Source organism: Tasmannia lanceolata, unplaced genomic scaffold (genome assembly GCF_043159265.1).
Source record: "Tasmannia lanceolata isolate RefF3 unplaced genomic scaffold, GAP_Taslan_0.1 ptg000007l, whole genome shotgun sequence".
Taxonomy (NCBI): Eukaryota; Viridiplantae; Streptophyta; class Magnoliopsida; order Canellales; family Winteraceae; genus Tasmannia; species Tasmannia lanceolata.
In genome coordinates this window covers 7,929,666-7,954,211 of record NW_027518684.1, presented here as the reverse complement: position 1 = coordinate 7,954,211, position 24,546 = coordinate 7,929,666, and the positions used below count along the sequence as shown (strand labels likewise).

At 38.3% G+C, this 24,546-nt stretch overlaps 3 protein-coding genes across 3 annotated transcripts; 1 reads left to right on the top strand and 2 right to left on the bottom strand.

Annotated features, from left to right (window-relative positions):
* Positions 1-1,490: 1,490 nt before the first annotated feature.
* On the top strand, positions 1,491-8,616 carry LOC143881699 (Plasma-membrane choline transporter family protein). Its single transcript, XM_077384947.1, has 7 exons — positions 1,491-1,755; positions 1,840-2,309; positions 3,256-3,439; positions 3,567-3,791; positions 3,937-4,053; positions 7,104-7,337; positions 8,012-8,616. The coding sequence occupies exons 1-7, from the start codon at positions 1,690-1,692 to the stop codon at positions 8,225-8,227; spliced, it is 1,512 nt and encodes a 503-aa protein (XP_077241062.1). The 5' UTR covers positions 1,491-1,689; the 3' UTR covers positions 8,228-8,616.
* Positions 8,617-10,936: 2,320 nt separating this feature from the next.
* LOC143881698 (protein CURVATURE THYLAKOID 1A, chloroplastic-like) lies at positions 10,937-13,755 on the bottom strand. The gene is made up of 5 exons (XM_077384946.1): positions 13,508-13,755; positions 12,109-12,209; positions 11,914-12,021; positions 11,726-11,797; positions 10,937-11,258 (listed from the first exon to the last, which is right to left on the bottom strand). The coding sequence occupies exons 1-5, from the start codon at positions 13,656-13,658 to the stop codon at positions 11,190-11,192; spliced, it is 501 nt and encodes a 166-aa protein (XP_077241061.1). The 5' UTR covers positions 13,659-13,755; the 3' UTR covers positions 10,937-11,189.
* Positions 13,756-16,260: 2,505 nt separating this feature from the next.
* LOC143881697 (uncharacterized) lies at positions 16,261-24,198 on the bottom strand. Its single transcript, XM_077384945.1, has 9 exons — positions 24,001-24,198; positions 23,229-23,379; positions 22,163-22,279; positions 18,355-18,548; positions 18,166-18,271; positions 17,839-17,986; positions 17,566-17,705; positions 16,868-17,034; positions 16,261-16,770 (listed from the first exon to the last, which is right to left on the bottom strand). Exons 2-9 carry the CDS (start codon positions 23,287-23,289, stop codon positions 16,474-16,476), a joined length of 1,230 nt encoding a protein of 409 aa, XP_077241060.1. The 5' UTR covers positions 23,290-23,379; positions 24,001-24,198; the 3' UTR covers positions 16,261-16,473.
* Positions 24,199-24,546: the final 348 nt, after the last annotated feature.

Here is a 24,546-nt window from a genome sequence, read left to right as displayed (position 1 = left end):
TGAAAATTTAAAAATTCGTCTAAAAAACCGTACAAAAAAAATAAAAAAAAGTCAATAACAAATAAACGATATTAAACCCCTTGGGTACCCATATTTACCAAAGGGAAAAATGCCAATAGTAGACATCAAAATACGAGAATTGCCAACAGGGGACACACTTTTGAAAAATTGTAAGAGCGGGACGAAATGGAGGTTATTAAGTCTCTAAAAGGGAGTAATCAACCCTCTAAATGGGGTTATCAAACTCTCTAAAGGGGGTTATCAACCCTCTCCAACAACTTTTCAAAAGTGTGGCAATTCTCGTATTTTGATGTTCCCCATTGGCAATTTTTATGCTAGTGAAAAAAAAAAAACACGGAACATATAAGAACGAATTTAATTTTGCAAATACAGTATTAAAATTTGATTAGAATTAAAAACTTAAAAATAAATCTAAATTGGTCACTATTTATTTACCTATTTAAATATATGAATTGTTTTATCTCCACTAGTCATTTATAGAGCTTAGATAAGACTGAGGCTTGCCGTGCCAGTTTCTTTTGCACCACTCTACTTTAATATCCATATTATTTTCGCACCCCTGTGGGATGATTCGCACCCCTTTGACGTAAATTAAGGGATACTTTAACGCTTTTTAACTCCAATTCACGTTAAAAGAGTGCGAATTAGTTTTGCTTGCCGTGACATTTTCTTCTGCAACACTCTACTTTAATCCCATGAATATTATTCAATATAATTTACAATTTAATATTATTTTTGATTGCCGTGCGATTTTTTTAATGTACCAAATCCGAAGAAAAAATCGTGGGTATCAACATATCCCATTAAAAAACTAAGAAATGATGGCCGAACAACAAATGCGCCATCGAATATGCTTGAAAATCAGAAAACGTAAATATAAAAAGGGAGATGATTTTTTCACCCCCTTCTAGGATGGGAAAACCCTCTGGTAACGTGATTTGACCTCAGAAAGCATCAAAGTCTGCCCACAATTAGGTTGCCGGGCCTAACCGGAACCGAACTGAAAATTTGGTTTCGGCTTGCTTAAACCAAACCGATTCAAATTTCAGTTCAGTTCTGTTTGATGGTCAAACCGAATCAAAACCAAACCATTGCCCCCATTTCCAATAATTATGAGTAAGGGGTGGCAAAATTAGCCGAACTGAACTGAAAATTCGGTTTCGGTTTGGTTTACCAAACCCTGATTCAAATTTTGATTTGGTTTCGGTTCTGTAGAACCAAACCGATTCAAATTTCGGTTCGGTTTGGTTTTGGGTCAAACCGAACCCCAAACCAAACCGAAACGAACCGTTGCCACCCCTATGCACAATTTACGTAGGGGGGGTGTACCATCCTGGGGGGGGGGGGGGGGGTGGTGAAAAAATCATCTCCCTGTAAAAATATACTGATCGTACACAAAACAGATGCAAAAAGACAAACTCTCTCTCTCTCTCTCTCTCTCTCTCTCTCTCTCTCTCTAGCCTTTTGAAAGACTCGTTTCTTTTCATCGAAATCCTGTCGTGTTAATTTATTCTTCCACCCCCTTCGTTGACCTTCCTGTTCAACCATCACCCTTGTTTCCAACGCCCCTCTTTCCTTCTCAAATCCAAATCCAATGACCCAAATCCAGCCCCAAATGTTTCTTCACTTCTCTCAATTAGGGTTTCTCCCAAGACCCAATTCCCACGAATGAGAGACTCCCAAATCCCCTACTCAGACACCGATCTCACTTCTAACACCACCACTCGAGAAGAAGTAAAATTCCTTTCCCCCCTTTAATCCAAACATGTTTAGAATTTCAATTCCATGATTTCTCAATTAGGGTTTTTGTTTTTTCAGGATGGTGGGCTGAGTCAAAGCAATGAGGGGAGCAATACCCCTTCTCTAGAAAGGGCTTCAGAGCCTTCAAGGCACTGGAGAGATGTTTTCTGGTTATGTGTTTTTGCCATACATTTAGTAGGGTTAGGGTTTCTTCTTGCCTTGCTTGGGATTAATCGATTTGAGAGACCTGATCGGCTTAAGATTGATAAGTACACGAATCGGATTATTGAGAATCAGACTGGATTGACTGAGACTTATTGGCCCTTGTATGCCCTTGCAGCGGGTGTGGGTACAACTTTAGGATGGGTTTGGTTGTTACTTCTTGGCACACGTGCGAATCTAATGATGAAAGTTTCAGTTCATAGTCTGACTACTTATCTTGGTGTTATTAGTGTTTTGTGCTTTTGGGGTGGACAGATTTTTTGGGGTGTTGCTTTTGCTGTGGGTGCAGTTCTTCAGTTCTTGTATGTTATGTCAGTTATAGACAGGTGTGTGTCTGTGTGCTTTCCTTGCTCTCTATTGGTACTTTGATTATGATGAATTTCTCTTTTCTTTGTTTCTCTCATTCTTTAAGGGTTTATTTAATTTGGGTTCTTATCTTTAAAGAACATATCTAATGGTAGACTCATTTGTTTTAAGATTCCATGTAAACTATGAATTTTAGATGATGTGTTGTTGGGGCCATAACTGTGTCTCCTTGCACAATTACCAAATTGTGACTGTACGGAGGGGGTGCATATGTTGTTAGTCTTTGGTTTTTGAGACCTAATTCTGTGTCTTGGACAAGTTCTCCAATGCCCAAATGGTTGTTATTATTATCTGTGAGTGAGTGTGGGTGTGGTAGTTAGTATTCAAAGTACCCAATCTTTTTCTTCTCTATGGTGCTTGATATTTAGTATTCCAGGCAATCATCTTGACAAGATCTCCAACACCCAAATCCTTTTTTTTTCCTTCGTTTGTTTGTACTTTCTACCTAGAGCTGGTGAGAGACTGAATGAGGCAAATGAGGAGGGAGGGACCTAGAACCACATTGGCTGTAGCCCCAAGCTTCTTCAGGTTATGAGCACACAACCAAGTGACAACATAATCAATGGACTGAAACCTACTAGGCATCAATACCCAATAAAATTCCCACAACTTACTCGTAATTTCACATAGATTTCATTACACATGAACTCCATTCTCTTTACCACTAGTCAGAACACACTAGTCAGATGCAGATTCTAGCCCACTCATCTCAACCTTACTCCTAGTATCTTGGTCTATTTGCTATAGACCAAGATAATAGGAGTTCTATTTGCTATGGTTTCTCTTGGTCAATGCATTCAATTATTGTAAAAAGTCTCTTCTCTACTTATGGGGATTTCTAAACACCCTGTTTGGTGGAATATTATATCCTACTGTTTTGGCTTACTCTTGGTGGTTTTCCTGTAGATTTCCCTTCACAATGCTAGTGTTGCAGAAGGCTGTAAAGTTGGTATGGAGCCTTCCTGAGGTTATGAAAGTAGCGTATGCATTTATGGTGGTCATGCTTTTGTGGATGGTAATATGGTCATTTGGAGCAGCTGGTGTTGTCGCTTCAGGCATTGGCGATGGTGGACGCTGGTGGCTTCTTGTGGTGAGCTGGCAAGTTTTGCTCTTTAGTCCATCTATCATATTTAGGTACCACTCTCCATGAAGCAAATGTGAGACATGAGGCATTCCATCCAGTAACACCGTTATATTGTTCTTAATGTGTTTTGCAGTTATTCTCGATGAGTTTATTTTGGACAGGTGCAGTCCTCTGTAATACAGTTCATGTTATAGTGTCTGGTATGGTCTTTCTTGTTCTTATCCATGGTGGTCGAGGAGCGGCATCAATGCCTCCAAAACCATTGGTGAAGTCTCTACGGCACGCTGTGACAACTTCCTTGGGCAGCATATGCTATGGATCACTTTTTACAGCTGCCATCCGAACATTACGTTGGGAGGTGTGTACATAAGTTTGATAAGGATAATTTTGCTTGATATGATTTTATATTTTATTTATGCTTAAAAAATTCTTTCTTTAATTACTGTGTTCGCAATTCTTTTACTTTGTCATCTGATCCATTCGTTAACCTTAACATGTTCCAGATCAGGGGAATCCGATCAAAGATTGGAAACAACGAGTGTTTGCTCTGCTGTGTTGATTTTGTATTTAATCTGGTGGAGACTCTTGTTCGCTTTTTCAATAAATATGCATATGTCCAGGTAGGTGTATTCATTTTATTCCAACACCTTATTCTTTTCAAGATCATAAGTTTGTAGAAAGAATTGATTTGATTTTTTGTTCTGGTTGCAACCTTTAAGTTCTTTTGGATATCTTAGCTCTTAAACCTTTATTAAGTTGTCGTCTGTGTTGCATGGATTCTTTGCCCCCCCCCCCCCGGCGCAATTCTGAATCCGTGTCGACAAGTCTCCACATGTGAATCGGACATGGATTCACGTGGGACACACCCGGACTCTTGTCGTAGCCATGTCCCGCACGAATCCTGTTTTTTCAAGTGAATCCAACTCATTGCAGTCTCTTTTTTAATGCGATTCCTGTATATTTTCCTTTAAAACATGTTTTCTTCTTAACTTTTTTATATGAAAGCACAACTCGTACTCTTTTAATAAAAACCCTAGCGCCTCGACCCTTGAACATTGACCCCTCTTCCTCCTTCCACTCTTCTAATAAAAACTCCTCTCGACCCTCCACACTCAAAATTTTCAAAAATATATACATAAATGAATATGTGTGTGTGTGTGTGTGTGTGTGTGTGTGTATTTAAATTTTTAATTTTGAAAATTTTATTTTATTTTAAAATTGCCGAATCTGTGAATCCTACTTTTTGGGGTTTGCCAAATCCGACACCTTAAATTCGTGTCGGATTCCGACACGCGAATCCGAATCCATGCACGCGAATCCGAATCCATGCAACACAGGTTGTCATCCTTTTCGACAACTGTAACAATAATTTATTAGAAACAAACAGAAATTACAAGTTCACGTCGATGGGGAAAGAAGGCCCTGTGTATCTAAGCTCTCTAGACACACCCGATTCAGCCAATTTATGTTCTAACTCATTGCCACTCTGTTTTTCTTGTCATGTATATGCTAAGGATTTTGTTTGTTGGTTTGAGTGTTGGAACCTATATGCTAAGGATTTTGTTTGTTGGTTTGAGTGTTGGAACCCATTCCTTGAAATGCTTTGTCTTAAGTAAATGTTCATTCGCGTTGCATAATTACCTGTCATCACGTGTGTTCACACATCTTACTAATAGGGTCAGTAACTTGAATCAACACTAGGCAACCCACACTAAAGCTGTCCAGTTTGATCTTTCTTACCAGGAAACACATAAATGAATGTTTCTGTGATAAACCAAAGATGCACCCAGGAGAGTACTGCTCCAAGATTTCATATGGGGGGGTGGGGTGCGTGTTCGTTTGGATCAACATGAAATGCTAATTTCATCTTGGTCTGTTCTACAATATTTTAATTATAGCTTTCAATTATAACTAAAGGCACTGCGAAAAACAAGAATATAGGTTGGATGCATACTAGATTTTGCACAAATTTCTACCTTCATGATTTCATGTTTATGTGAGCTTCTAAATTTTGGGAGACATTTTCTGCATCAACTCTAGGACTCTATGGTAATTATGGTTGTAAATGTAATGATAACTAATTTATGTTAAAGTCGGCGAAGGAGCCTAAATACATACTTAACATGGAGGAAAGGACAAGAATGACAACTTTAACACTCATGCACAAATAATAGAAAAGCTACTCACATGAATTTGAGAAAAATGAGATAATCACGTTCCTTGGCATGTCTCTCGTCTAACGACAACAAGATTGGAAAACTCGCAATGATTTGCTAAACAATTCGTGGGGCTTGAATTTACCCATAACACGATTTAGTAGAGAACTCCTACACAACACACAACACATGTGTGAAGGTGTCAAAACGTTGCCCCTAAAAGAAGTCTCGGAAAAAAGGAAAATCTCCTCCTTATTGTTTTTCCATTACCTTTTATCAATATGCCATTACAAGGTACATGAAGAAATGTTCTTAAAAAAGGATGCCAGAAAAAAGAAACATGCAAGTTGCGTAGTTGTAACAACTCAATGGAATTAGAAACTTTCTAACTTATTACCCAAAAGACTTTAAGTTTCTATAGCTAATAGACTAAACTTTCTATGGCTGAAATGAGAGCAACTAAATATGTGATAACTTACTTGCTATAACCTAAAGATGTAAGTAATGCTAATGCATATGCTAAAGTAGGTAAAGTTCACGTAAGTGACCTCACTTCCTAAAATATGCAATCCATGAGAGGAGGCTTTGGAGATGTTTGATTCCCCCCCTCCTCTTATTCTTTCTTTAGTGCTTTTATCCTCTTCCTTTGGGGAGGGGAGCTTCTTATCTCTGTATTCTTCTTCCCTTTGCTTTCTCTCCTATTTTGTATGGACCACATTGGTCTCTTTTCTTCTATTTAATTTTATTTCTTTGCCATTCAAAAACAGGGTAGTAAGGTCTTTTCCCACCTTTCCCAATTGTACAGATACTATTTCCTCTATTCTTTCCTTTTTGCCATGCATTGTTGTTTTGTCTCTATTAGTAAGTGTATCAATTTCTTTATCTTCATGGAAAATTGTGACCTTTTATATGTGTCAGTCCTCTAATACCAAATATTGCCTGCATAATGGTATCTGGGGGATTTTTTTTTTTTTTTTGGAATGGGTCTGGGGGATTAGACTTGGTCAATTTGAGCCGGGTAGATCCGTTCACCTTCTTCATGAAAATTTTCTAAAGGATTCGTTAGCCGACCCCAACTAGTTTCGGACAAAGGCTTAGTTGAGTTGAGTTGGGTATAATGGTATCTGGGGGCTTGTATATATGTTGAAACTGAATTAATCCAGAATCAGATGTGGTTTGGCACATTTCAAGTTCCCATTTTTGCTCATATAGTTAGTCATGTGAATGGTGAAACTGTTGCCTGTTATGCAATTGTCATTGGAAGTAAATGCAGTGATGGCACATCCGTCATTTCTTATGAGCCAAAAGTTTCAAAGTGAGATAAAAGTAACTGTCACTTTTATGCCAGTTGCAATTACTGCCTTTTCTTGTGAATGTCTTACTTAATCCTTAGCATTACTGGAAAGATTACTACTTCTAGCCTTTGGACACTCTGGAAGATATTGTCTCTTGCAAAATTATGTTTGATTTGTAATAATATTTTTAGAAACCTTACTATTGTTTTCTTTCTTCAGATAGCAGTTTATGGTAAAAGCTTTAATCATTCGGCGAGGGATGCTTGGGAATTGTTCCAGTCAACCGGAATCGAAACACTGGTTGCATATGATTGTTCAGGTGCAGTTCTGCTGATGGGTACTATCTTGGGTGGGCTTATTACTGGAACTTGCACAGGAATTTGGACGTGGTTTAAAAGCAGCGATAGAGTGCTTATGGTTGGTTCTACCGCCATGTTGATGGGGATGATTTTGGTGAGTTCTTAAAATTTTCTTGTTTCATCTTGGCAAGCTTCTGCCGCCTATATGCAATTTCAAGTTCATTTCTAATGTGGGAAAAAAGATTGTATAAGTTAACAGAAACCAAACAGCCATGCTGGCAACAAAATCTACTTCAGAGAATTGTTTAACTGAATTTTGGTAATAAGGTTGGTCATAAACACAGTACCACCATATTATTTCTTTTGCTTCTGGCCTGTGTTTATTGCTGCTAGAAGTAGAGCTTAAGGACTGATTAGACTTATTTTCAAGATGAAGCCACATGCTATGCAAAACAAAGTTACTAAATTCACACATGGATTGAGTTTTGAAGCCCCCTCTACTAGATTGCAGATTTCCAGAAGATAATGTTAAACAGGTTTTACATTAACACAACAAAGTTGGTAGATGAGCCTCAAAATTCTGTTTCTTTCTCATTTTCTTTCATTCAAACCATTTATATTCGTCGTGTTGTAACAGACACGAATGGTATGCTGAGATACATATCTATATAGATATGTACTATAGTGGCATTATTGCCAAATCGATTGAGAATCTTTCTTTCTTTCAATGAAAAACGAACTCTTTAACCCCCCCTGGGAGAATGATGTTCTTTTATGTTTAAGCTCCAGTTTTTTTTTTTAAATTTGGAACCCAACATTTATTTTCAGGTGGGTCTGGCAATGGTGGTGGTGGAAAGCGCCGTCACCTCGATATACATCTGTTATGCGGAAGATCCGTTATTGATTAACAGATGGGATCCGGAGTTCTTCAACCAGATGTCAGAGGCGCTCCATCAACGGTTACAACATAGGAGTGCACGAGCTAGAGCAGTGATGAACCAGAGGCTTGACTCCTCCCACATACAAGACACACCCTCTGTTTGATAGGGGTGCAACTTGGGTTGGGCCGGGCTGGGCTGAGCTTTTGCTAAAAAATGAACTGGAATCAGCCCGAACCCAACCCGATTTTGCAGTAAAAGATCAACCCGAACCCTTAAAGTCGACCAGAGTTTCACCTGTTTGAACCATGCTACAGAAAAATCATATGCATGATGTAACTCCATTCTAATTTATTTTTGTTCAAGTGTTCTTTTTTAGATCTTTGGGGCTGTAACTGACCCATCTGGTCTCGCATTTGATCAATGGTCTTGATTTCCGGTGGCACATGTAACAGAAATGTGTTGGGAGGCATTGATGCTCTCTGACTTGCGCCTGTTTTTGGTACTGTTCTCCTAAATAAGATTACATATAAAGAAAGAGAAATTGCTTCTTCATTGCTTGAAGACAAGGATGGATTAAGGAATTTCAGAGGAGGCAGACAGTCACAATTGGGTCAATTAACAGTCAAATTTGGGTCCCACACACAAACATCTATATGCAATCTAGACTGTTGATCTTGTAGACCATCATGAGGTAACCCACATGGTCCTGGTCCTATGCATAAGGGACACCATCTCTACAAGATAAACTCAACTCAACTAAGTCTTTGTGCCAAACTAGTTGGGTCGGCTAATGAATCCTGTAGAAAATTTTCATGAGGGAGGTGAAAGAATCTACCCGGCTCAAATTGACCAAGTCTAATCCTTTATAACCAAGTCTAATCCTTCAAGATAAAGAACTGCAAAAATCAATTGGTCTTAGCTTTTCCTTGCAAAGCCCTAAATGATACGGATCAAGGGGTTAGGATTATCCTGTCAAGGTGGGGTAAACAAAAATGGGCCGGACTTGTGATCCACAGCCGGGTCAATGGATCCGATCGATGTAGGTGCAAATATCAGTAGCCAAAATAAATCGTATTTTGAGTGAAGTTCTATTTTCCCCTCGTTTTCAGGTTTTTATTAGTCTCCTCCCTCCGGTCCTCTCAGGTGTTCTTCCATGGAATAATTAATGGTTGCCAAACAAGGCCTTAGGGGCTGTTTGGAATCGAAAAGTTGTTCAACAAAAAGATTTCCTTGGAAAGTTAGTTTTTTAGTGTCTGACTAGCTCATTTTCCATGGATTTTTTCCAAAATAAAGAATTTTCCTGTTTTATAGGAAATTTTCGTTCCTGCTGAACCCGGGAATTTCTCTTTACATGGAATATTGTTTTTTCTAGAATTTTTTTCATAGATCCGAACAGTCCCTGATCACCTATTCAGCATGGAATTTGCCAACACCATATGATCTGATGGTTTCACTGCAGAGATTCCCTATAAAACTCTTTCAGATGCATTATCTTATCAAAGAGTTGGCCACCTTTGACAAGATCATCTGCAACTTACTCTTCTGCAAGGGTGTTATCTAATATCTGCAACAAGGAAGCAGGATTCTTCCCTGGAGCTTTCGATTCTCGCTTTAAATTCCCGTTTCGATTTCCGCTCTGGCAACCTTGGTCTGCAGTACTACCAACTTTTCTTCAGGAGTTGTAGTTCTTTTATTCTCAACCAATCGAAAATGCTAAAAAGTTCCAAAGAGAGCATTGAAATCCAAGGATGCTCCTTTATGTACTCTCATGGGTTGTTTGTTTCTATATCTCTGCCATATCGTCTTTTTTTTTTACTTCTCTTGAACAAATAGGGAGGTTGGGATTGAAGCAGTAACCTCAAGGTTGCTCAACTCCTACCATGTTAATAGTTTCTATGTCATGTACTTGATTTTGGATAGTTTTCCTGTAAGGAGTTGTATTAAGAAAATGAGCTATAGATGATTTCACCAAAAATTGAACAAAATGTGCTATACTTTCTTTGCTTGGCTTTTTATACTCATAAACCAGGCATACTTAATTACCTTCATTTTCACCGGGCAAATCATGTTAGCATGTATAATTCAAATTTTAATTAGTAAGTAAATATGAATAGTTATTGGGTGAATGATATGCCATGTGTGTGAATGCATGCAACACAATGATAGTTGCAGGTGCGGTCCCATTGAATCTGCCAATCGTAATGCACATCCCCACACGGTACCCAAGGAATGTAACCCTAACTGTGCATTTATACTTAATTTTACTTAGAAAATTTTGATGGTCAGTCTTTTGCATCTAGTTGCCATGTAGAGTAGTAATGATTTTAGAGCTGAAGTAGTCAATAAGTTTACTTCCTCGTAGAGTAGTGGTTAGTAGTGTTTGGTGGTCAAGTGAAGTAGTTTCATGGTGCTGAGTGTCATTACCAAGATAAAGGGGCACTAGGAGTGCATTGCCAATAAGAGAGAGCTCCAACCTCCAGGTTGAAGAACAAAGCTTTGACCATTGAGCTAGAGGCTCAATCCTCAGAGAGAAAAGTTCCCAAGAATACTAGCAAAAAAACTACTTTTCTCAAGTTGTTTGTGGGCGATAAAAGTCATGCCACATGGGCAGACAACAGAGAGACAAGGCAAGTAATCTCCTAGGAGTTTGAATAAAAAAATGTAACCAAACACCACTAGTAGATGACATGGCACCACAAAACCAACCAAAACACCTAGTAAACCCAAATTTGTGCAACCAAACAGACTTGCAACAGTCGAATTGCATGTGGGCTAAGTATATATTTGAAAAAAGAAAACAACCCATTCGTGCTAAATTACCAAACACCACTAGTAGATGGCATGGCAACACAAAACCAACCAAAACACCTAGTAAACCCAAATTTGTTGCAAAAGTTGAATTGCATGCGGGCTGAGTTTATATTTGAAAAGAGAAAACAACCTATTTGTGCTAATTACCGAAACTTTTTTATGAAGACATCTGGTAATTATCAATTTATGTATGCCATTACAAGGAGAAAATCATACAAGACCAAAAGAGAACAGAACCGTACAGCATCCAAACGCCTCTTATATACGACATCCAGAGAACATTGATCTGAAATTGTGGATTATCTAACATGCACTTATTCGCCTGTTCCAGCTATCTTTTTCTTCAATGATTCAATATCTGTGGCTAATTCTTTCCTGCTGGACTGTGAAAACAAATGTTCTATGTCAACAATAACGGCCGTTTGGATATGCGGATTTTAAACTTTAAGCTTTAGTTTGAAACAGTGTAAAAGATGGTTCATGATCAAGCTGTTGCATGCTGTCCGGGCACTGTTTCTTGGATTTTAAGTAAGAAATCTAGGTTTTAGAAACCTCACCCACATCTTGAGATTTCTAAAACCTGTAAACGGGACGATCTCTTGCTCTCTGGCTCGACGGAAATAAGGGTGTGAAATCAGAAAACAATCTCTCATCTAGATCCATGAATTTGAGAAAATCCAGGATTCTAAAATCCGCGTATCCAAACGGCCCCTAAGTGGTTTGTGATTAAAGCAAAGCTAGTTCAGCTCAGTTTAAGTTCTGGCATGCATGGGAGTTAATTAGTGATATTTTTTTTTCTTTTTCTTCCTTTGATTGAAAGAGTCAAAACATAGTGAACTTTATTTGTTACCTTGAAGAGAAGGTACCGATAGACAAACCAACCAGTGTATCCAAGCCCAACTAACTCCATAACCTTTGGAAGCTGGTAAGAAGCAACCATTTCAAACAAGTTTATCAAATAATCCATTATGAAAAATAAATTAGCAATTCACTCTTGAGTTGATTGTACCCAAGAAAGTAGGAGTTAAGATCACAAACCAAAGGTACTGAGTTGATTGCACCAACGACAATAGACGACAGCCATACTGCAACTATTGCTCCCCCTCCATAGATTATTACTGTTGACTTGTTTTCAAGTCCATCCCACTGTTGTGTTGAGAGAGGTGAAAGGATTTTAGAATAAAGGAGCAAACTCAATCAATATTGCTCATTGGGAGAGAATGGGATTACTACCTTCTCCTTAATATCCGAGAAGATATCTTCAACTTGAACAGAGCTGGGTGTCTCTTCAGAGGAAGAGGCTCTTATTCGAAGTGGAGAAAACTTTCGCGACTCTGTTAGAAAGAGGAATGAAAGCATATCACTAATTCAACTTTAAAATAGTTAGTGACTCACTGACTTGTGTTACCTTTCCAAAAAAAGAAGTTAAGTGACTCTTAGTTACCCAACTATGGATGAGACACTATTGACACAACTAGTATATAAGTGAAATTTCAGTAGAGCAAGCCTCCCATAGTGCATTAAGTAATGTTTTACACAACTATGGAGGTCATATTCCTACTTCCTCAGTATATTGGGTAGAAGTTCTATCATTCTGCTCGGTAGAAGTTCTCACGACATCTCAGAAGGAAAGCCTCCGTAACACCAACAAAAGAAAGAAAAGAAAAGATACACAAGAAAAAATTATCTTGAAGATTATTCCTTTCAACACAAATGAAAAATTTTAGAATAAATGAATTTCTTGGACATCTTAAATGTACAAAGAGTGTTATTACCAAGGTTGCCAGAGCGGGAATCGAAACTCTCGGAGGTATTTTTTTTTTTTTTTTATAAATAAAAGGACTGGTTTTGCTGCCATCTAACTTGACCAAAGGAGATCTCCCCTACCAGAGATCAGACAACACAAGAGAGGGAGTAGAAGATCCAGCCCGATTGATCACCGCCATGGCAGATTGAGATAAGTTCTTAATTCCTTTTGTATTCTAGTTTATTTGCATGGTTAGATCCATTTATTTAATTAGATTTACATATTCTAGATGTACTCTAATTGAATGCCATGATCCTAGGTTAATGGAAAGAAGAGTGAAAATCAGTGAGATGAAATTACCTATATTTCAGTCAGTTGTTCAATTGTAGAGAAAGCAACACATTGACCACCTCTTTCCATGTTTTGTCTCTACCTATGGTAAATCCATTGAGGGTACTGGAAACCAGATGCTTCAGGTCATGGGCCATTAGGTAATTCTCTCACAGTTGGATATCCATACGACTCGTTTTCTTTTGTCCCCTTTTCAATCAACTAATCAATAATGATATGCCCATTTTTTTTCAATCAATTGATAATGAGTTTTGATCCCAACATTGATGTGCTCAACAAACCGAAGGCCTTAGGTTTGTTGATTAGTTGATTGTACCATAGATAGGTGGTCCATCTATGGTACATAACTTGTAAACAACTTTGGGTCCTTTCAGATTTCAGTTTATGTATGTAAATTGCAATCTGAAAAGGTTCAAATTTTCTCAGAATTGCAATTCCGGAAGCATCCTCTTACCTCTGGCCAGAATTTACAAACTGAACTAACCTTCGTTAACATAAGAGAATCCTAATTTATGCCTAAAACAAAGGGCTTACCTGAGAGGTGAGAAGCTAAAATGGTGGAGAACGATGCGTGGGAGAGGGAATGGCGAGGTGGAAGTAAGGGTGAGCGAGACCCAGTTGAAGAAAGAGTGGGCCCCAACATGGCTCCCATTGACGAAGAACCTGCATAACTAGCCATTGCCATGGCCGAGAGAGAGAGAGAGAGCACAAGCAAAGCTCTCGTTGACCCTCAAAAATTATTACAGCTTTGAGCTTCCTTTCTTTATTCTTTTTTGGACCAATTACCAAGGGACAGACATTAGGCAAAATTAGGTAAAAGAGGTCTTGTCAGTAAAAGCTGGACGAAAATGCCCTTTGGCATTTACAACACGTTTTGACCTTGGTTTTTCCTTCTTCCATCTTCTTTTACTTTTCCATTATCACCTTTTTGATTTTTTACCTTACCAGTCATCTTCCTCCTTGTTCAGCAAATCTTGAAAACTTGAATGTTGAGTTCTTACCATCTATCTCTTTTTATTTAGGATTTTCCACTATTTTTCATTCATCTGTTTCTGATTTATCTTGTTTAGGGTTTAAGCTATTTTTTTAGGGTGAGTTCTAGAGATAATGCATTGATGGCTTCACTCACTTTTTTGGAAGACAAGTGGTTGTATAAGAAAAAGGAGATGTAATACATGAATGGATGGTTACACATTTTTTTATTTACTTAAAAAAAAATTTGTAATACACAAATTGGGATGTAATATATGAAGCACATTTAATGAAAACAACATCCCTTTCTTTTGTTATTTCTATCATGAGCAGAATTGTAATGCCATTAGAAGAGTTGCTATAGGCAGGGGGTTTTGTAGCAGAAGGGGTTTATCAACTCTCTGGAAGGGGGTTAATAACTCTTAAAAGTAGGGTTACCAATTTCCGAATGGGCTTATCAAGTGCTTGAAAATTGGCCGAGAGTTCTGGAGTATTGGAAGAGGGTTTTCAAGTCTCTAGGAATGGGGTTATCTAGTATAAAAAATGGGGTTACCAATTTTCGAATGGGCTTATCAACTACTTGAAAATCGGCCGAGAGTTCTGGGGTTTTCAAGTCTCTAGGAATGGGGTTATCTAGTTTAAAAAATGGGGTTACTAATTTCCGAATGGGGTGATCACGTCCCTGAAAATTGGCCAAGGATACTAGAGTTTTGGAAGGGGGTTTTCAAGTCTCTGGGATTGGGGTTATCTAGTATAAAAAATGGGGTTACCAATTTCTGAATGGGCTTATCAAGTCCTTGAAAATTGGCCGAGGGTACTGGAGTTTTGGAAAGGGGTTTTCAAGTCTCTAGGATTGGGGTTATCAAGTATCAAAATGGGGTTACCAATTTCCGAATGGGCATATCAAGTCCCTAAAAATTGGCCGAGGGCACTAGAGTTTTGGAAAGGGATTTTCAAGTATTTGGGATTGGGGCTATCTAGTATCAAAATGGGGTTACAACTTTACGAATGGACTTATCAAGTCCCTTAAAATTGTCCAAGGGTACTGGAGTTTTGGAAAGGGGTTTTCAAGTCTCTGGAGTTGGGGTTATCCAGAATCAAAATGGGGTTACCAAATTTCGAATGGGCTTATCAAGTCCCTTATGAACACGTTTTTACTTCCTGTTTTTTTTTCACTCGTTCATTTTCACGTTTTTTTTCTTTCTACCATACGATTCATCTTCCTCATCCTCCATTGAAAGTGAGAAGGAGAAATACAAAATCCTAAAACAAATGAAAAACAAAACCTAGATATAGAGAGAGATGGGAATGAACTCACGTTTCAAGTTTTCGAGCTTTCCCTCCTCCAATGATGGCTAAAATGATGAAGAAGATGGCTCGTAGGGCAAAAAAAACAAGTTGAAAATGGAAAAGTAAAAAAAAAAAGGGAAAGAAGAGAGAAGAGAGAAAATTGGAAAAGCAAAATGTGTTGCTTAAGAAAAGGGCATTTTCGTCCAGCTTTTAATGACAAGACCTCTTTTGTCCCTCATTGATAATTTATGAAAAGGATGGGTCCTATTGATAATTCCACCTAATTTTTGTCCCCCATTGGGAATTGATCCTTTTTTTTTTTTGTTAATACTACTAAACTATACGTAAGAGCATTCAAGGATTGGTAGAGAGAGAGTCATATCCAAATTCCCACCACATGACTACTTTATCGTACAATTTTCTGACCACCTGCAAACACCTCCATGTGGCACCAACTATGTTCTCATTGGCTCTCTGCCGACCGAAAATCCACGGCTGATTCCTGGCCTTTAATTGACCAACACACCCTCTTCCTTCTCTTATCAGAAATCACATAAATACCCCACGTTTTCCATGGATGGATGAAATTGGGAAGCATGGCATATGACACATTCACACCCATATCAGATTCTCGTATTTTATTTGAGATTTTGAACAAATGGGATGATGACCAATAAACAATACATGTGATTCAGACTCATCAATATGGTTGATGGGTTGTCAGTGGAAAAGTTGTGGGCACACTGATGATTAGAGGAAAGAACAGGGCAACAGGGGGGGGGCTAGGTATCGTATTGGGTGGGACCCAGCCTGTTATGGGACAGGTTTAGTAGACCTTGCCTAATGCGTTACATGAGGGAGCTTTTGGCTATCGGTAAGGTACCTAACATTGGGAAAAAGATCATTCAATCAGGGTAATTTCACGCAAAACACGTGGGCGGCATTATCACTCCCCTCTCTGTTATTAAAGTCAAATATAGGTAGCCTAGAAAAAGAAGAAAAAAATATATAATCAAATTAAATATAATCTCTTTGGGCCAAAACCAGCTCAGCCTAGTTAATTTCTATTTCAAAATTCAAATCATTCCTTCTACAAGACTCGGGCCTATTCTTTCTCATCATCGCTTTCCATTTCCCTGCATTCGCATTTCATACTCTGGAAATAAAATAAAATAACATGAAAATAAAATTACGAAAAGTCATGTTGGATAAATATGCCACTTATTGCGCCCCCCATGCTAACGATCCTCGTCACTATGGCTGACATCCAAGACAAACTGATTCAGTCTCTGGCCAAATATTCCAGTAGAAAATGCCTCGCGGACGTGCTTCCGTGCTTCTTTGCCCATCTTCTCTGCCAATTGGGGGTAACTTATGAGTTTCGCCATGACCTGAGAGAATTCCCGAGGGGTCGGGTCACAAAGGAACCCTGTAGTCTCATCTCTAATCGTCTCCAAGGGGCCTCCGCTATTGCATGCTATTACAGGCTTCTGAGCCGCCATTGCTTCCAATGGAACAATGCCAAAGTGTTCGTCCTGCATTAATAAGATGTAACAAGCCCGGTTCAAATTTTTTAACATTCCTTTCAATTTGAGTAAATTGAAGAAATTACTGAATTCTACGCATTATTGCCTTCGGTGTGTAAAGAACACAGATGCATTGGGAAAGCAATGCATTTCTCTCGGCCGTTGAACAGGAGGTGACAAACTTAACCCGATCAGATAATCCTTCCCTTTCAACCAAGCTTTTAAGTTCGTCTAGGTACTCTACATTTTCTTTGAGACGTTTATCAAAGCCGCCTGAAGTAACAGGAGAAACACATCAACTTCATCAGATGATTAGAAGCAAATTGAGATTCATCAAAAAACATAACTGATTAATGGCGTCACGAAAAACAGAATTCCGTCTTCTATCAAATGCAAACACCAGTCAACTCTAGCTCAGTGCAGTTTGCAATATGTAGAAAATTTTAACTGAATATATATTTAACATGGTAAATTAAATTATCAGAAAATATGCCATGAAAATCTCTTTTCAAAATAAAACACTATGGCGATGTTTGTTTTGGATTTTGACAATTGATTTAGAGTCCAAAACTGAGTAATGGACTCAAAAGTTCCTCTAATTTTGGGTCCAATAATAAGTTCTTGACTCAAAATCAATTCTCAAAATCCAAAACAAACAAAAGTCTTAAACCAAAAGTAAAGTGTTACTTGTGGCACATATTTTGATTATTTCAAGATATGTTAAATTTCTAACTGGATTCTCATCAACCGTTTTATCCTCCCATGTTATATCATTTTTTTTGAGCAATTCCCATGTTATATCACCTGCAAGGGTCAAGGAAACCTCAGCCAAATTGTGACCTGCAAGAATGCCCGCTTGAAAGGAGTGAAGCATTGCAAATGCAGAAATTGCTAAATCAATATTCTTTTTCCTTTCAAACCGGTTGATTGAGAGAAAGTTCAACCTAGAAAAACCAATGCCAAATTTTGAGATCCTAGTTCCAGAATTGCAGCAAGACTACTATGCAGAGGCACAATTGTTTTAATATCATACAGGCATGCTCAACGAGAATAAGAGATATACGAGATGTAGGTTACTTATAAGCAAAAGGTTCATCAAACTGTTCCACATTGACTGCCGGGTAAAGAACAGCTGGTTTAATTCCTTGTGCATTGAGGCGCCTGAATGTATTTGCAAAAGTGGACGCAGTAAATCTGCTATTAACAAGAATCAAATCCGCCATCCCTGCAGACATCAATAGCCATCCGATCAAAAAGTATAGTAAACATGTTGCATGCTCAAAAGATCATTAAATGCATAATCATTTCCATGATTGCCATTCAGAAAAAAAAATTCATTTACATGAAAACCACAAAAACAAATAAGGTGCAGCTAGAAGAAAATAGAGTTGGGATTAACTAGACCAGTAGTTCTTTCTTCAATTGTGTCAATTGGTCCACGGTAAAGCCTCCTAAGCATGGTTGTGTGTTGTGCCAGCAATAAATCCGGAAAATGGCAGTAGAATACAATCTGGAGATAAGCAGACTGAATGAAAATAATATTTGCACTAAATAGACCCTTACAAATAAATGTATACTGAAAAAATTTATTACCTTTGTAATTTTTTTAATCTTCATAAAGGGAATGATAACAGAGACCTGATCTACCAGTATAACATCGAATGCGGGCCACAAGAGTAGCATACAAAGAGCAACAAAGATGCATCTCAAGTATGCACAGAAAGCATGGAAATGGTAGAAAATGTGCCGTGGTAGGAAGGCACCGTATACTGTAACTGGGACAGTACCTGGAGAATATATATTATGGAAAATACTATGAGTACCATGAACCCAATATTACCTTCTACATATTGTTGACTGTGGACAGAATAAATAAACAAGTTTACTTCCTAGTATTTTGCTAAAAAGAGCATTTCCTGTGGGGCGCATCTCCACTATATTATGTGGTAACAGCCCAGGAATCTGAACCATTCATATAGCAATGGACTGCCTGTTGAATTTGGACCGTTGCCCTTTCTTTGTTTTAACTGTACATTGGGATGCCCCCAATCAAATGATTAGGATCATCAGATGAGAGCACTTTTTAGGCCATGGGCCACCACTGGATGAACAGTCCAGATATTTACAGTGAAGCTGCACTGTTCTACAGTCCTCTATGGAGCATTACTCTGAATAAATGTTATATTTAATAAATAAAAAAGCTTACGAGATGCTGAGAAAATACACTTTTAAGGAAGGCAGGCAAAGGGTAAAATGTGTCCCCGTAAGGTCTAACCTAAAGATGAGCTATTCAAGCCTTCTGTACATATAATACCCATAACTTCCTTAGGGTGAGGAAGCAACTTATTTACAACCCATCTATGCATAGTCGAATACAAGGTCACATAAAGCAACTGTACTTGCAGAGGAGGTTTTCAATGTCCCTATCATGGCACATATATTTAACTTGGAAGCCAGCCTCATGGTACTAGTTTCAAAAGGGTTCTTTTGCAAACTTCATTCCAATCATACTTTGCTCGAGGAATAAAAAGCATGTCATTGTGAAAACATACCATAGAGACTCAGAGGCTTTGCAGCTGGAGTGGTGGACAATGATCTCCTCTATTAACAGGAAGACCCTGCGGCTAACAAGGTAGTGGGAAAATATTCTTCTAATGATACTCCTCCCCTTTCCAAGCATCCCTCACTCCTACGGTTCTACCACCAACTGCTGCCATAGTTCAATCACGAGTCAAGATAAAGGTTCTAAATTTCAGTTTCGATCACCACGAATACGGAAAAGAGACAAAAAATGAAAGCTCGGATCTCCGTCATAGAGATCAATCATCAAAATCTTGTCTAGGCAAGTAGTTTAAGAGAAAGAACTAACCCGATATGGAGGGGGAGAATTCCACACCCTCCTAGCAGGTGAGGAGGTAGAAGGAATGAGTAACTGCCGGGAAAGGGATCAGACCAAGACCTTACCCCAAAACCAGACACGCTTGTGATCTCCTTGCCTCCTAATAAAAATCGTGTCCCAGCCTCTTATGACAGAAACTGCCATGTCGAGCTCCTGATCAAACAAGTTCCAGCAAAAAGAACCTTTCCAGATCACCATGTCCTCCTAGCGAACATAGGACTTACCAACACTAGCCTCACAGTCAAAGACCACTCTGAAGAGACTAGGGAATTCAGCCTTCAATGGGCGATCCCCGCATCAAAGATCATGCCAAAAGCGAATGCGCGAGCCAAATCGCACCCTAATCTTATACTTTTTTAAAATTAAGTCCATGGATCTCATAACGTTTTTTACACAGAGTCATGCCTTGGGACCTAAAAGTGTCCTCTGACTCTCAAACTGTAAAATCCAGAACCAAACTTCCCAACAATCATCTCCCTCCAATGTTCTCCCTCAAACCTCCAAATCCGCTTACCAAAAAGGGCAATGTTCACATCACTGAGACTACGGATATTGAGATCCCTCTCTTCCTTAGTGTTCCAAAGGAAGTTCTTCTAAAGCTGATCCAGTCTGTTAATGACACTCACTACTCACAAGGCTATAATAGAGAGATAAGGGGCATATTAGCTAAAATTGATTTGATAAGCATAATCCACCCCACAAAGGTAGCCGACTTTTCTTCCAACGGGAGAGCTTCTTCTCAACCCTCTCAATCATCGGACCCAAAGACCCTTAAGTAAATGACAAAGGGGCAACCATATATAGGAGTTAAGGATCGAAGTAACCTTGCATTCAAAGATTCGAGCAAACTTTTCAACCTCTCCACTGCTCAACCATACGCTCATCACAGAAGACCCGGGGAAATTTATTCTTTGATCCAATGCTGATTCTCTGACCTGATATTGCCTTGTAATACCTCATAATAGCCTTAAGGTGAAAAACTTTCTCCTCAACACTACTTAAGAGAAGAGAGTGATTAGCATACTGCAAGTGGGTAAATCTCAACGACCCAAAGGACTCACAGGTGATCATCATATCAGTATACTTATCTGACAAGATGAACATGTTCAAAGACACGTTACCGTGTGAAGGGGAGTGTTAAAGATAACACATATGTTGACATGGTGCATACACAAGGGATCTTATAGTGACAAATTCACATAACTTCTTTCGACAGTAGAAGAGATGGTTATCATCAGTCATTCAATAATTCCTCTGCAGAAAAATAGGGGCCTAATCCGCCTCACTATTTTCAGTAAGAGTTGAGCACCATTATTAGTTTCATCATTATGATGTCAATCTACGTATCTTGATGCAAATGAACTTGCTCATCTCAATGTATTCAAGCATGCTTTCGATGACATGAGAACCAAGCACATGTTTCTCATGAGGGTTTGACTCAACTCAAATGACACATGGCTAAGTGCTGGCCGTGCAAACTAAATAACTATTTTGGCCATTAACATAGGTGCAAAAGGGCCAAAACAAGGACAAAATAGACGATCTGAGAATTTGATTTTTGTTTCCTTTCTAGTTTAAAATTTTTTAAGTCAGGTTTTGTAAGCACGCACTAAACCTGCCAGAGTACCCAAGAATCCAGTTTGACCCCCAATTAAGTTTGTAACTAACATTATTTAATTAAACAAATTTTCAATAATAATTAGACAGCGATGAAAGAACTTATAACTCAAGTCAGCATCATTAGTTCTAGATAGATACTTAAAAAATGCAGTTACAAGCTCCTTGCCAGTAACACAAAATCTCTCTTGCTATATGAGACAAATCCTGCCCTGGGTTTTGGAAAGTGAATGGTCCAAAATGGATCTGAATTTCTTTTTTGTTTTGTTTTTTTGAATGGAAAATGGATCTGAATTTCTTGTTACTTCCATTATACTAAATTGAGACCAATCAGTGAAGGTCACAAGATAACACAGCGATGCAAGTACTTAGAACTCACGTCAGCATCATTAGTTCTAGACAGATACTAATCAAATTCGGCCACAAGCTCCTTGCCAGTAACAAACGATTGCTTATTACGCAACTCAACTAAGCCTTTGTCCCAAACTAGTTGGGGTCGGCAAACTATTGCTTATTACTATTTCTTATTATTATTTGGTCAAAACTGAAAATCTCTACAAAAATAAAAAATAAAAAACTAGACCTCGTTTTATCCTTTCTTCAAAACAAGGCAGGTGCTCTTGGGGGCATCGTTTCTTATTTTAGAAACATGTCCCGGGAGAAACAAATAATCCTCCAAAAAGCATATTAAATTTATCATGCCCATTTATGTCATGTAGATGCACAAATTGCCTTTTAATGCAAATTATCAATTGCTGAAAAGAACTTAGATATGACGTACCTCAGTATACACAAAGTAAATAAGTTCTTCCACTCAAGGTCCACCAATTGTCCATTCTCTACCTCCCAAGTCATAAAAAATGATGAAATAAATTTAAAACTCACCAACAAGAGTCTCCTCAAAACATCGATTCTTGTCGTGATGTGCAGTGAAAACATGAACATTGTGCCCATGGGACGCAAGTTGAACTGCAGCATCGACAATCAACCTTTCAGCACCGCCTATGTATAAACATCATACATTTTAGCACCAGAATGACAAGTCTTTTCACAACAAAATTTAATCAGAGCGAAAAAAGTATCCTGTCTAAATCCAAAATGACTACCTTCTTATCATAATCCCCAGGGGTCCATTTGGATGCACACAATATACAAGGGAAAGGAATATATATTCACATTTCTTTACTTTCCTTCCTCCTAATTAGAGAGGAAAGTCAAAACGTGCAAAACGGATTGGATTTGGAAAATATACACTCAACAAGGACTGTCACGTGAACAAGGTTTTAAATTTTGGTTTCGGGGTTAATTTCGGTCCCCACCGAAACCGAAATTTCAGCAGAAATCCCGAAATTTGGTAAAGGGACTTGAAATGTCTGTTTTTTGGGCCGAAATTTCAGGTAATTTCGGCTGAAATTTGGTAAAGGATTAAAAAATTAATATTTTTTCCGAAAATTCGACTGAAATTTGGTACATTTCACCAATTTCGGATTTCGGCCATTTCGGTTTCGGTCTAGACCGAAATCCGAAATTTCAGATTTCGGCCGAAATTTAAAACCTTGCATGTGAATATTAAATGGCAAGCAAAAAATGCTAAGAAATGGAAAATGTGTCCATTAAACCACTTTTTGGTGCATCCAAGGCATATAAAGATGAAAATTCCAATCTGAATTCAGATAATCTAATCCCTATCAATCTCTAAATTAGAAGGGTCACATGTCACGACTGTCTTATCAATAATTAAAGCGTCATAGCTAAGCATTTGTTTGAATGTACACTCAAATTACACTTTGGGCCTCTTCAAATTGCATTTTACCCATCAATGTAATCTAAAAAGTCTAATTTTACTCTGGAACCAGATATGTTTCAAAGTACAATCATACAAATATACCATAATCCAAAATCAGTAAATCACAAGACCAACATAGAGAGAGGAATAGGAAGGAGATTAAACCTATTCCCAGATCTGGATGGATGATAGCAATCTTTAGCTTTGAACTTGCCATTTTCCCCATTATTTTGCTTTTCTTTCTCTCCACGTGCTAACTTTCTAGGTTTGCTGAAATAGCCTCATCGACATAATTTCCTTTGCCAACATTTCTTACCTGAGAAAGAGAGAGACCAAATAATTGAAAACCCTAACCCTAACCAAAAGGTGGTCATTCATGCAAATTCAAGACACAGGATCCCGTCTTCGTTAAGATAAGAAAAATCATACAAGAGACTCGATTCTCATTTTGCAATCAAGATTCAGAATGCATATTTTTTCGTGCTTGAGCTCGATCAAATTCGAGCTCTGTGTTTATCTTGATTTCGACACAGATTTTGGGTGAGCTATTGCTCTGTTTTTAGCTTGATTTCAACACACATTTCAGCACAGTTACTGCCCAATTTTCACTTGGTTTTTAGGGTTTAGGGGTTTAAAACTATGCATATATCACTTTTTTAAAGTAGGCCCAGATTTCAGTTTGTATTAAACCAGTTGTTCCTACTCATTTTCATCATGTTTCTGCAACCATGTTAGCTTTTGCCCTGTTTTTTATCGTGTTTCGTCATATACATTTTTTTACACATTTCTCCAACAAGTCGTGACACAACTTGTGTTTGAATACAATAGGCGTCTTAGTATTTAATGGGTTTGTAACTTAGGGTTTCAAAATAGAAAACCAGATAACCCAAAAAAGAAAAAAACAGACTACAAATGAAATAAACAGAGAAGCAATTACCACTTTGAAGAGAGATCTAGGGTTTCACATCTCAATCAAAAAAGCAAAGAAAAACAAAAGGAGAAGAGGATGGAGAAGATCTAGGGTTTCGCGAACCCGATGATGATAAAGAAGACGCGCTCGCTGGTGCGAACATAAACCCTCGACTTGGAAGAGAAACCTAGGATGCGTTAAGTCGAATTCGACTATAATTTTTTCACCCCCGTTTAGGATTATGCGCCCCCCCTCCGTTTCACGTGGTTTGACGTTAAAAAGCAATAAAGTTTGCCACATTTTCACGTGAACAGCGGGGCGCAAGGCCAACCAATAGGAGAGGATGCGTTAAGTCGAGCGCAGGCAACCCAACTGCGCTCGAGGCAGAAACTCTTTCCTTAGAGAATTTATATGATGAAGGGCCGTATGAACACGTTAAGGTGGTACAATGGAAGTATCACCCTTAGAAAGAAGCTGTTGTTGGATACAATATCAAGGATGGGATGATGAGTACTGTTAGTTCGGGCCTTTCATCATATAATCTCTATTCTTACAATCATTTACCCTAATTTT

What these genes read in the sequence shown, in the direction of transcription:
- LOC143881699 (XM_077384947.1), top strand. Translation starts at nt 1,690, where the DNA reads ATGAGAGACTCCCAAATCCCCTACTCAGACACCGATCTCACTTCTAAC. An exon ending in GTTATGTCAGTTATAGACAG is followed by an intron (nt 2,310 to 3,255) that starts GTGTGTGTCTGT and finishes GTTTTCCTGTAG; the next exon opens with ATTTCCCTTCACAATGCTAG. An exon ending in TGTTGATGGGGATGATTTTG is followed by an intron (nt 7,338 to 8,011) that starts GTGAGTTCTTAA and finishes ATTTATTTTCAG; the next exon opens with GTGGGTCTGGCAATGGTGGT.
- LOC143881697 (XM_077384945.1), bottom strand. Translation starts at nt 23,289, where the DNA reads ATGGGGAAAATGGCAAGTTCAAAGCTAAAGATTGCTATCATCCATCCA. An exon ending in AGATTAAAAAAATTACAAAG is followed by an intron (nt 18,272 to 18,354) that starts GTAATAAATTTT and finishes GCTTATCTCCAG; the next exon opens with ATTGTATTCTACTGCCATTT. An exon ending in GGTTTCCTTGACCCTTGCAG is followed by an intron (nt 17,035 to 17,565) that starts GTGATATAACAT and finishes CTGTTACTTCAG; the next exon opens with GCGGCTTTGATAAACGTCTC.
- LOC143881698 (XM_077384946.1), bottom strand. Translation starts at nt 13,658, where the DNA reads ATGGCAATGGCTAGTTATGCAGGTTCTTCGTCAATGGGAGCCATGTTG. An exon ending in TCTCGGATATTAAGGAGAAG is followed by an intron (nt 12,022 to 12,108) that starts GTAGTAATCCCA and finishes TCAACACAACAG; the next exon opens with TGGGATGGACTTGAAAACAA. An exon ending in CAATCAACTCAGTACCTTTG is followed by an intron (nt 11,798 to 11,913) that starts GTTTGTGATCTT and finishes GCTTCTTACCAG; the next exon opens with CTTCCAAAGGTTATGGAGTT.